Raw genomic sequence first — 12,642 nt, 5'->3', positions numbered from 1 at the left:
GGGGAAGGCATTGGGAAGTAATAAGTAGATGATGGGTTGCTAGAGTGACATAAGCTTAAACCCTAGTTTATGCGTTGTTTCGTAAGGGGCTAATTTGGATCCATATGTTTCTTGCTATGGTTAGATTTATCTTAATTCTTCTTTCGTAGTTGCGGATGCTTGCGAGAGGGGTTAACCATAAGTGGGAGGCTTGTCCAAAGAGGACAGCACCCAAGCACCGGTCCACCCACATATCAAATTATTAAAGTAATGAACGTGAATCATATAAGCATGATGAAAACTAGCTTGATAATAATTCCCATGTGTCCTCGGGAGCGCTTTGCTTTATATAAGAGTTCGTCCAGGCTTGTCCATTGCTACAAAATGGATTGGGCCACCTTGCTGCACCTTTGTTGCACTTGTTACTTGTTACCCGTTACAAATTATCTTATCACAAAACTATCTGTTATCGATAATTCCAGTGCTTGCACAGAATACCTTGCTGAAAACCGCTTGTCATTTCCTTCTGCTCCTCGTTGGGTTCGACACTCTTACTTTGCAAAAGGATTACGATAGATCCCTATACTTGTGGGTCATCAGAGGGCGGCGCCATCGTCCTTGAGGATAGTGACGACGACGCACCACCGCCGCCAACCAAACCCGTCCGCCAAGGCGACCCAGGGCATGGGTGCAGCAAGGACCGCGACGACATGAAGAAGGAGGAGGAGGACAACGGCGACGACGACGGCGACTACAGCGCCTTTGGCGCACTCTTCAGCCTGTAGGAGGGGCGGCGGACGGCGACGCAGTAGTTTTAATTATGTTTCTAAGTTTTTAAATTATGTTTTTAAGTTTCTATGTACAAACATCAATGAAATCACCTAGTTTGGCCGAATTTTGGCCAAGTTTATTTTTCAAAAAACGACGTCTGGGTGGGCTTGGGGCGGCAGTTGGGAAACCGACCGCCCCACGCAGTTATTTTCGCCGGCGCCCCCCCAGGCGGCACTATTTCAAGCCCCTGGGGGGTCGAACGGTTGGAGATGCTTTAAAGCTCCCTTTTCCACCGCAAAAAACTAGCAAGATGCCCGTGCATTGCACGGAACATCAAGATGCATTTTTTTTACAAAAGACCTGCTGTGATTGACCCATGCGAGAGCAATCTCATGTGTAAAAACTAATGATATCTTGAGAAAGAAGAGTGATAAGGTGAGGAGGAGTGGGGCGTGGTGGTCTGATTGAGCGGAGGCATGGGGATGGACGACGCCGATAGCGGCCACCATGCCAGATTATTCTAGAGGCTTCCTTTTTTAATTGCTCAACATGAGGTTGTGGGAGATAAGGATGAACGAGGGGAGGCCTTATCTGTAAATGTGGAGAGAGGTGCAGGTATCTTTTTGCAAAATTGTCATAGTTTGTTTTCTATCTATCAGATATAGATCGGATGGTTTATATTACAAGATGGTAGGCACTCCATAATCACCAACTCGGTTTGTTATAAGAGTAGAGATATGCATAGTTGATTGAAAATACAGACAATCCAGAACTATTTCTTATACATGTTTGCAATATTATTGATGGAGCTGACGGGGTTCGCCGGCACAGTAAAAATCTCCGTAGTAAAGATGGACACATGGATAACACCGGTAATCGAATTATAACAAACATCCATTACACATAGAAAGAGCCGTAGTTGTAATAGATGTTGAACTGTAGGTAAATTAAACCACAATATTGCTTTCATGATGGTATAAGCAGCTAGATTCTGAAGACTATCTGAACTTGTCAAAGAAATTGTTAGATCCATGGAGTCTGATGACCTGATGTACATGCTGACTTTATAACCTTTGCTTCCTCAATATTCTACAACAATGGTAGCAAAAGCGATTCTTAATGCTACACTGAAAACAAACTTGTTCGCATTTTTTGAAAAAAGAGGCACTTTATTACTTAAAAGATTTAAACATTACACTCGACCTCTGCATAACTAAAATGCACACAGCCAAAAATTGTACTCTCAAACAAATGAAAAATAAAAAGGCAAAATAAAAAAAAACATAAAGAGTCCGTATAACGCTTAAAGCGGAGGGGGGCCGATCCTAAGATCACGCTGCCACCCATGTTGAGTAAAAGTATCCCTCGCCGAAGCCTTCAATCGTGTACACACCTCCGTAAATAAGTCTTGATTCTCCATGCGTTGTAGAGAGGACCATAAACGAACAGTCCCAGTACATCTGTAGATAATCTGCATCAGAGAAGTACTTCTATTGTTAAAGACCTTATCATTTCTACATAGCCAAAGCGACCAAATAACGACAAACGCTCCCACCCTGAGAAGAGTTCTAAACCTGTGATCAATCCATGTAACCAGTTACCAAATACATTAACAACACTACAAGGAGGATACAAGCCAGAAGCTATTTGGACAACTGACTATATAGAAGGAGCATATTTGCATTGGAAGAATAAATATTTTATTGTCTCATCATGGTGACAAAAGAAATAAAAAATAACAGATACTGTATCAACTCTAATGCACCGTGTCACTAATGAGCAGTGACTACAAAAGATCTACATGTGATGGATATTTATCTTTTGTCGCTTTGTATTAAATAGGTATATGGAAAATGAGAAAAGCTCATGTCACATGAGATTTAGAATCCTGAATTTGGGTTAGATAAGTAAAAGTCATACCATGCCCCAGAAACAAGGATTATAAATGCCGACGTCATTTCCACTAGATTTACAAATTACTTCCATCCAGAGTGCAATTGGACTAGTTGCAAAACAGGATGAGCGGTCGGTTGCAACAATAATATTTGATTCATTCCAATTATCAACCAAGGTTCAATGTTTGAAGGAGTATTAGGGACACCAACTTCAAAACCTGCAAGTTAAATTGGTAGAGATTTGCACATAAAACAGAACAATATATGGGAAGCACATAAATGTAGGACATAATATTTAGCTCATTATCTACACCTAGTGGGCGAGAAGATGAAATCTGGCTGCCATAGCACGCCGGGGCCGAGGCGTCGCCCGGACGGCTAGGAACGTGGTCATGGTACTCCTACCGCCGTCGGGCGGATCTTGGGCAGAGCCGCCCTTGTCGTGCTGGATGATAACCAAGAGCTTGGAAGAGCAGCGGCTGCGGCTCGACTGTGGCCACCTGTCACTTGGGGAAGGGGTGACAACGATTCGACCTCGAAGGTGAGCCCTGGTGTTGTGGCAGCCATATTAGATGACAAAGGGGCGAGAAGCTGCCAAAATCGATGCAAATCAAACAACGACGGATGGACTCGGCGGTGGGCACGGACATCCGGAGCTGCGTGAATTGGCGATGGGGTGACGATTGGGCCTGGGGGTTACAGTGGAGGTGGCGGTGGGCCAGGCAGCAGGGAAACATCCGTGGGGTAGTTGGCTTTGATGGCTGTGTTTTGGTTTTGTGGCAGCAAGTGTAGCGGCGCTGCAAATATGCAACAATGGGGGTGCAAAATTTATGGCTGTCCTACAAAATTGACATTACCGTTTACAGACAGCTGTTGGATCAGTGTTCTTTTTTTGACCAAAGTGCCCTAAACAACGGTTTTTCCATCAAGCTGATGTTTTATCAAGGTCTGTTGTTGTTTTTTCATGTAAAAAACAATGTCTTATTTTTTTTTCAATATGTGTTATTGGAGATGCTCTAAAGACGCGCCGGTCCATCTCTGCCTGACGGTAAAGGCTGTGTTTGTTACAGCTTCCGGAGCCAGTTTCTCGTGGGAAAAAACTGAAACGGGAACAAACACCTAAAAATGGACAGCTTCGTGGCGACAGCCCAAAGCAGCTTCGTGATGTTTTACGTGTTATAGGCCGAAGCGATCGGGGGCGTACTTTGGCTACGAAACGGCTTGCGCTTCGTGATAATCCCACCACTAACCTAGCCGTTTCGTTCAATTTACAACGAGAAAGCCATCCCTCTCCCGATCCATCCGAGCTGACTCGTCTCTCTCTCGTCTCTCACCAGTTCACCACACGCAACGCAGCAGAGATAGTATTTGTACGGATCTGTAATTACATGTGCGAACAATCGTGACTTGCATGGACTTGCGTGACAACATAATTCTTTTGCTCAATATTATTCTACGTATATATGAGCAAGAAAGTGAAAGAATTATTATTATGAAATACTTTATGCATTATCGTAGAACAAATCATTCCCTGTCGGTCAAAATACCATTTAAACAATATATTAACACAGAATCAACAAGTTACACTGATCTCGGTACTCTAAGGGCATTTCAGGGTTTTCACCAGCCCACAGTCGTTTCCACAGCTTCATTGCCAAACAGCTAACCTTCGCCACAACTGTTTCCTTGGCACAGCAGTTTTAACAGCACAGCAAGTCCACAGCTGAATCTGTTGAAACTGAAGCCCAAACAAACACAGCCAAAATCTCTCCATCCACCGTTAGGCATGCCAGCGAACGATCCGGGCCGTAAAAAATCGTCGCCTCCATGGCTAGACTTTTCCCCTTCTTCCGTTATCCTTTCTTCCTCCTCCGTCCGACCCAACACTGTAACTAAAATCTCTTCTGTACCACCGCTGTGCCCTAGGGCCGCCGCCGTCCGACCCCGCCGCCCGTCCCCGGCCGTTCCCGTTCCATCGCGCCTCCCCTCCCACCTCCCCCCGCTGGCGTCTCCGCCCCGTCCGCAGCCTTGAACATTCGTTTTTCAGGTACGAGCTTTCTAGTCATCCAGTGCCTGCTCTTAATCCCGGACCAACCTTCACAAATTTTGGGTGCTCACCCGCCGCAACGTCTAGATCCACCCCTTATTTTCCATGGCTCGTAAGATTAGATTTTTCTGTTCTTCAGCACGCGAGATCGGTCTCAGTCCACGCCTCACGCCGTAGGACTTGCAAGCCAGCCTGCAGATTCAGTTTTCCTCCTAAAAAATGGGGGTTGGGGAGGGGTGGTGTGCCGCTTGATGGGCTCTTTCTCGCGTTAGTGAATTACGTGCTTGTGCTGACACTGTTACTTCTTGTACCACTGGAATGACTCTTTCTCGCGTTAATAGCTATGTGGTTGTGCTAATATTTGCAGGGCGGTGCTTCTGGAGGCCTGGAGCAAAATCTTTTCCGTCACTATCGAGTTGTCTGGTGTTTTTATCACTCAGAGTAAAGTAATTTAATCCGGCCTGTAGAGCTGCTCAATTATGGAGGATAGCCAGATATTAGTTCATGCGGAAGACAGTCAGGCTTTAGTTCGTGCGGAAGACAGTCAGGCTTTAGTTCATGCGGAAGACAGTCAGGCTTTAGTTCATGCGGAAGACAGTCAGGCTTTAGTTCAGGCGGAAGACACCCAGGTTTTAGTTCCGGCCGAGGACAATCAGGTTTTAGTTCAGGTGGAAGATGGCGATGTTCTAGTTGAGGGGGATGAAGACCAGATTTTACTCGAGCCAGAGAAGGACCCTGTACCGCGTGAGCAATTCCTTTTCATCGGCCAAGAGTTTACCAATGTTGACACTTGCCGGAGTGCCATCAAGGATATGGCTGTTGCTCTGCATTTCCAGCTCCGCGTCGTGAAATCGGACCGTAGCCGATTCATCGCCAAATGCAACACAGAAGGATGCCCGTGGCGTGTGCATGTGGCCAAGTGCCACGGTGTTCCAACTTTCACGGTCCGGACGTTGCAAGGAGAGCACACATGTGAGGGTGTTCAGGACCTACATCATCAGCAGGCCACTGTTAACTGGGTGGCTAGGTCTGTCGAGGCAAGGCTAAGAGATAATCCGCAGATTAAGCCAAAAGAGATATTGCAGGATATTCGGGATCAGCATGGGGTTGCTGTGTCTTATATGCAGGCATGGCGCGGAAAGGAGAGAAGCATGGCTGCTGTTCATGGTACCCTTGAGGATGGATATCGCCTTCTTCCTGCATACTGTGACCAGATTGGAAAGACAAATCCTGGTAGCGTTGCAGTATACAAAGGGGCTGGGCCAGAGAATTCCTTCCAACGGCTCTTTGTTTCATTTCATGCATCTATTTATGGTTTCTTAAATGCGTGTAGACCCCTTTTGGAAATTGACAAGGCAGATCTAAAGGGCAAGTATCTTGGGACATTGCTATGTGCTTCGGCTGTTGATGCTGATCACATGATGTTCCCTGTAGCATTTGGTGTTGTTGATTCTGAAAGTGATGAGAACTGGATGTGGTTTATCTCAGAACTGAGGAAGATGCTTGGTGTTAACACAGATAAGATGCCTGTCTTTACAATAATCTCTGAGAGACAACCACAGGTGGTTGAAGCTGTCGAGGTCAACTTCCCAACTGCTTTTCATGGATTTTGCTTGAGATACGTGAGTGAGAATTTCCGTGAGGAGTTCAAGAGTCCTAAACTTCTTAACCTTTTCTGGGGTGCCGTTTATGCTCTCACAACAGCAGAATTTGATTCAAAGGTAAAAGATATGATGCAAGTTCAAGATGTCATGCCATGGTTCCAGATTTTTCCACCAAACCTCTGGGCAGTTGCTTACTTTGAGGGTATCAGATATGGCCATTTTAGTCTTGGGATAACTGAGATATTATATAACTGGGCCCTGGAGTGTCATGAGCTTCCCATTGTGCAAACTGTTGAATACATCAGGCACCAACTAACCTGCTGGTTTACTGAACGTCACAACTTGGCACTATCCCTTAACTCAGTTCTTGTTCCATCTGCTGAGAAACTTATTTCTGAATCCATTTCTGATTCAAGATGTTATCAAGTACTCCGAGCAAACAAGGTGGAGTTTGAGATCGTGTCATCTGAGCGAACAAACATTGTGGATACTCAAACCAGGTTCTGCTCGTGCCGTCGGTGGCAAATTTATGGTATTCCATGTGCACATGCTGCTGCTGCACTACTTTCATGTGGTGAAGATCCTCGCCTGTATGCACATGATTGCTTTAGTGTAATGAAGTATAGGGAAACTTACTCTCAGCGGATCTATCCAATTCCAGACAGGATCCACTGGAGCAATTCGTCCTCTGGGCCGCGAGGCCTATACAAATCAGACATGATACTTCGCCCACCAAAGATCCGAAGGCCTCCTGGCCGTCCCAAAATGAAGATTCTCAAGATGGAAAGCTTGAAACGGCCGAAACGGATCGTTCAGTGTGGCCGGTGTCATCTTCTTGGGCATTCTCAGAAAAAGTGTTCATTACGAAGCTGACATATATTTCTATCCATCTCCCTTCTTTGATGTCCAATAGTATTAGTTTTCAGCAGTTCCCTTGTTGGCATTTGGCAAGGTAGGCAAAGTTCTTTCTGTTTCTTCATGTTAGAGAGTACTGTCATGTATCCGGCGATGATTATAGGTCCTTTTTCTGCACATATTTTCATGTAACACGGGGCGAGCTATCTCCCCTGTGACAGCTTCTCGTTAGTTACTTGTTATTCAAGTAGATAGAAGAAAGTGTGCTGGTTAATTGTTGGTGTTGAGAGGCTGTAAGCGAGGACTGACTTCTTAGAACCATGAACAGTTAAAATAATTACTATAACTGTTCCCTGTTTTTAGGTGCAAAATCCAGAAGAGTTTGTAAGCGTTAGTGCATATGTATGAATTTATGCTCAGACTTGTGAGGACCCTTCCCTGTTTCTTCCTATACATGCCTGCTTTTTATGACTGCAAAGTTGCATGGATACTATCATACATGAAAAAAGTTCAAACAATTATTATATGTGTTTGCTTTGTACAATGTTTAGCATAACAAGTTGTGCCGTGGGTGTCCTGTTTTTGGAAGTGACCATGTATGTTTTGGGGGAAGGCTGTAGATGATATTTTTCTTTACAGGTATTTTGTGCAGTGCGCATGCAGTTGTACTAAAGAAATTAGCCCTGCTTATATTATTCAGTAATGGTGATTGATTTGTGGACGTAAGTACTATCATCTGCCCAATTAAGCCTGCTACAGCGTTGGTATCTTCAGTCCTATATGCTTGTTTGACAGTTTGGGAATGCCACGTCTAGCTGCAAACGATATGGTTCACCTGGACCGGTGGGTTCGTTCACCTTCAAGATTTGCAAAAGAAACGTACATAGAAGAACAGGGTAATCGTATCAGTAGAATGAAAGCTATAGGAGGTCATGTCATATAGGAGGTGTATAATTTTTGGAAAACGTAACTGAAATTTTCAACCATGCATAGACTGAGGTGGAGACTAGTAGATGAGCATATTGAGTACACAAATGGGCAGATTGGTGCACGTAGCTCCTGCTTGCGGGTCTGACCATTTTGTGTCTTTTTATACACAGCTTTTTTTTTTCTATATTTTTGCAAGTGGATGTTTCCAGGACATGAACCCGTGACCTCACGGTCACAAATTTATATTTATTATTCATAGAATGATTACATTTTGATTTTTTTGAACAAAAAGATCACAAATAAAGGGATGTGTAATATAATTTGTCTGCTTTCTTTTTTGAGAAACCGTATTCAGTTATATTCCAGCAGTTGGTAGCAATGGGTCGGGTTTGGATCGGGTTGAACAATATCAAATCCATATGCATATCCATGAAGACAGTCTTTGCCCACCCATGAAAAAATCCACGGGTGAAAAATTGTGTCCATGTCTAAACCCGATGGATATCCATACCCACTGGATATTCATTGGGTCCTCTCTAGACATATGGATATCCATACCCACTGGATATCCATTGGGTACTCTCTATAACACAATGTTAACATAAGCTCTTCCATTCTTCACTTCGTGGCATGCTAGGCTTCACCTATGGTAAATCAACCTCCACTAACAACATAAGAACATTTAGTATTTTTCTAACATATGAGAATGACGAGTCAGTTAACAAGGAGATAAAAATAAGGGAAGGGCGTTGGGGTATGTTACAGAGGGTATTGAATGCCAACTAATAAAAGTTATGACGGGGATTGTGTAATTTCTTTTGCATGTTTTGGATAACAAAGTATAAAATTGCAATAGGACATGTGACTGTGGGGTAGGGATAGCTGATTTTTGCCCATTAAGTCATACTATTGGGTCGGGTTTGGATATACCCACGGGTACAAGCTAATATCCATGCCCTACCCACGAGCAATCGGGTCGGGTTTGGGCGCTGCCCATGGACAGAAAAGCATATCCAAACCCTATCCATTCGGGTCGGATATCCATGGATATCCATGTCCATGGATAAAATTGCCATCCTTAGTTGGGTATGCAACCAATAGCATCTTGACTTTTTTTCTCCCCTCCCCCTCGACGGCAAGGGCAAACCCTCCACCCAGACTTTGTTGATGAGCCCGTAGATTCGCGTTCCCTTTCCCTGTCACTCCGGCGGCTGGTGGCTAGGAGGGGAATCCCGGTGCCTTCGCTCCAGCTAGTAGTTTAGGTTAGGTTTTTTAGTTCTTAAAGGTGCGGCGCTCACTTCTTTGAGTTTGTCTTTTGGGTTTTGATCCTCCTCGAGTTTGTCCATCTAGACGTAGTCGACGGAGCTGCGGCGTATATTTCTACAGTTTCCTTGGGGCGGCGAGGTTCGGGTTTCTTGTTGTGCATGTGCAACAACGAGATGTGATGTCAGTTGCTTAAGATCTATTTAAGGGTTCAACGATGACAACTGTGGCTCCAAGGCATTGGTCCGTAGTGGCACGTGCACAAAAACTTCCCGGTTGTCATAAATAAGGTCAAGCCGGCTCCGTTAGGGGAGCAACGGCAGCGTTGGTGGCTCATTCTAGCGGTAGTAAAATGGTCGTTTGGTTGTCTAGAGACCGACGTAATTTTTATTATGTTTTAGGTGTTTTGTACTTCTTGCAAACTTTTATAATGACACTGACCAACTGTGTGTGGTGGTGGTTACGTAGAGTAACATGGGCTCTGCTTCTGCTGGTGATACCGGTACTGGGTTGGATTGTAGCAAACACTTGAGGCGGGCAGAGCCTTTCGCCGAGGTGGGAGATAAAGCGGCTTACAGCCGCGAGTTTCTGGACCTTGCAGACTGTTTCTAGTGGCTCTAGCTCGATGGTTGCCTTTATTTTCTCCGGTTTCGCCTCTATTCCATGCCAGGAAATGATGATACCGAAGAGATGGCCTATGGGAACCCCAAGATACACTTGTCGGGGTTCAGTTTCATTCTAAAGCGACGAAGGTTTGCTCTTGGTCGGCTAGCAGGTTGGCTTTGTCATGTGTCTTGAGACGACGTGAACGTATGCTTCCTGCTGATTTGATCGTGGTGACATTTTCGCATTGTTCGCTGGTAGGTGGTGCATGTGTGCTTAAGTCCGAAAGGCATGGTGATGTAGCAACGTTCCGAAGGGTGTGATAAATGAGGTTTTCTTCTGATCTGACACCTTCATTCGAACTTGGTGATAGCCGGAGTAGGCATCCAGGAAATAGAGCTGCTTGCAACCCACGATAGAGTCGATCACTTGATCGATGCATGGTAGTGGGAACGAGTCTTTTGGACAAGCCTCGTTGAGTCGGTGTAGTCGATGCACATTTGACACAACAAGTTCTTCCTGGTCATTACCGGGTTGGACAACCACTCAGGGTGGGCAACCTCCTTGATAAAGCCGGTAGCTAGGAGCCGAGCTATTTCCACTACGGTTGCGCGACGTTTCTCTGTGGCGAAGTGTCGACGGGCCTCTTTGACCGGCATCGCATCCTTGCGGACGTCCATGCTGTGCTGGGTATTGCGCGGGGACACCAGACATGTCAGTGGGTCTCCAAGCGAAGATCCCAGTTATCCCAAAGGAATTGTATGAGCTCACCTTCTTGCTCCGGGCACAAGTCATCTCCTATGATAACTGTCTTGGCTGGGTCCTTCGAGTGCACTTGATGTTTCTTTGTTTCTTTCGTCGCTTGGAAGGCGGGTTGGGGCTTAGGCTTCCTAGACATTGAAGTGGTAGTCGGGTACAACGTCTTCTTGATTTCTTCCACCTCCGCTGTTGCGACATCAACCTTGACGTGCTCCAGGGTGGCGACATCTGCTTCTAGCTCTTTCTCGGTGTTGCCATTGACCGTGATGGTGTCATTTGGGCCCAGCGTTCTAGCTGTAAATAGGTGTAGGACGGCAACTCCATGAACTTTATATATGATGGCCTGCCTAGGATCGCGTTGTAGCTGCTCCGGAACAGAGTGACCTCGAAGCACAACTTTTCTAAGCGGAAGTTGTCCTCGTCCCTGAAGACTACCTCGAGAGATATTTGCCCCAAAGGTTGAACCTTCTTTCCTCGTGCAAAACCATGGAAGCCGGCTGGCGATGGGCATAAGCGGGATATGGAGATCCCCATCTTTGCAAGTTTGTTGGAGAAGATGATGTTGATTCGGCTACCCCCATCCATTAGGATTTTGGGGAGGCCGTGGACGACGACGAGCGACTCTAGCACCAAGGCGAATTTCCCTGGGTGAGGGATGCAGTCCGAGTGATCGAAAACGATCGAATGTGGCGGCGGAGTCAGACCACTCCATGTATTTTGTATGAGCTGTCGTGGTCGTTACGTAGACTATTCTGCGTGTGAGCTTTTGGGCTCGCCGTAGGCACTCCTTGCGTCGGGGCGAGCTAGTGGGTTGTTGAAGATCCAGTCATCATAGATTTTGCCAAGATCGGCGTTACTCTGTGTGTCGGTGGCGACGACGAGACACAGAGGCATACAATGTCGCCATGCCGTTCGAAGGTGAATTCAAGGCTTCCATGTGCATGGTTTGGGCGGGGGTGGGCGGCTTGTCGTTGTAGAGCCCACAAACCCCATCTGCGATGAGTTTGATGGAGCGGAAGATGATGCTCTGGCATGGCCTAAACTCACCGGGCATGGTTAAATATTCAATTTTGGGTTCGGTCTCTGACCGGCGCAACCCCTGTTTGGCATGTCAAGTAATGGTACTAAAATTTGTCAGCAGCCTTGGTATGGTGTGGAGCACAACTGGATGTTCAAGAGTAGATCACACGAAAGGATTTTACCTAGGTTTGAGCCCTCATGGTCGAGGTAAAACCTGTTGGGGAACGTAGTAATTTCAAAAAAATTCCTACGCACACGCATCATGGTGATGCATAGCAACGAGAGGGGAGAGTGTGTCCATGTACCCTCATAGACCGAAAGAGGAAGCGTTAGCACAACGCGGTTGATGTAGTCGTACGTCTTCACGATCCGACTGATCAAGTACCGAACGCACGACACCTCCGAGTTCTGCACACGTTCAACTCGATGACGTCCCTCGAACTCCGATCCAGCCGAGCTTTGAGGGAGAGTTCCGTCAGCACGACGGCGTGGTGACGATGATGATGTTCTACCGACGCAGGGCTTCGCGTAAGCACCGCTACGATATTATCGAGGTGGATTATGGTGGAGGGGGGCACCGCACACGGCTAAGAGATCCAAGAGATCAATTGTTGTGTCTCCAAGGGGTGCCTCCCTCCCCGTATATAAAGGAGTGGAGGAGGGGGAGGGGGCCGGCCACCCTAGGCGCGCCCCATGAGGAGTCCTACTCCCGGTGGGAGTAGGACTCCTCCCTTCCAAGTGGGAGTAGGAGAGGAGAGGGAAGGAGAGAGAGGGGGAAAGGAAAGGGGGGCGCCGCCCCCCTCCTTGTCCAATTCGGACTGGGGGGAAGGGGGCGCGCGGCTGCCCTTGGCCGCCCCTCCTCTTCTCCACTAGGGCCCAATAGGCCCATTAGTCTCCCCGGGGGTTCCGGTAACCC

At 46.5% G+C, this 12,642-nt stretch overlaps 1 protein-coding gene across 3 annotated transcripts; it reads left to right on the top strand.

Annotated features, from left to right (window-relative positions):
• Positions 1 to 4,446: 4,446 nt before the first annotated feature.
• LOC109742212 (uncharacterized) lies at positions 4,447 to 7,584 on the top strand. 3 transcript variants are annotated; one of them, XM_020301301.4, is made up of 2 exons: positions 4,447 to 4,692; positions 5,060 to 7,584. In XM_020301301.4, exon 2 carries the CDS (start codon positions 5,172 to 5,174, stop codon positions 7,167 to 7,169), a length of 1,998 nt encoding a protein of 665 aa, XP_020156890.1. In that variant the 5' UTR covers positions 4,447 to 4,692; positions 5,060 to 5,171; the 3' UTR covers positions 7,170 to 7,584. The 3 variants fall into 3 exon arrangements, with proteins under 3 accessions (XP_020156890.1, XP_045083352.1, XP_073352402.1); XM_045227417.2 differs by lacking the exon at positions 4,447 to 4,692 and adding an exon at positions 4,802 to 4,959; XM_073496301.1 differs by lacking the exon at positions 4,447 to 4,692 and adding an exon at positions 4,832 to 4,959 and having other exon boundaries at positions 5,034 to 7,584.
• The last annotated feature ends 5,058 nt before the right edge of the window (positions 7,585 to 12,642 follow it).

This window comes from Aegilops tauschii, chromosome 4, assembly GCF_002575655.3.
Source record: "Aegilops tauschii subsp. strangulata cultivar AL8/78 chromosome 4, Aet v6.0, whole genome shotgun sequence".
Lineage (NCBI taxonomy): Eukaryota > Viridiplantae > Streptophyta > Magnoliopsida > Poales > Poaceae > Aegilops > Aegilops tauschii.
The sequence above is the reverse complement of the archived record's forward strand: the minus strand, read 5'-3'. Positions and strand labels throughout refer to the sequence as shown.

Bases quoted from the DNA above. Each gene is read 5' to 3' on its own strand.
- LOC109742212 (XM_020301301.4), top strand. From the start codon at position 5,172: ATGGAGGATAGCCAGATATTAGTTCATGCGGAAGACAGTCAGGCTTTA.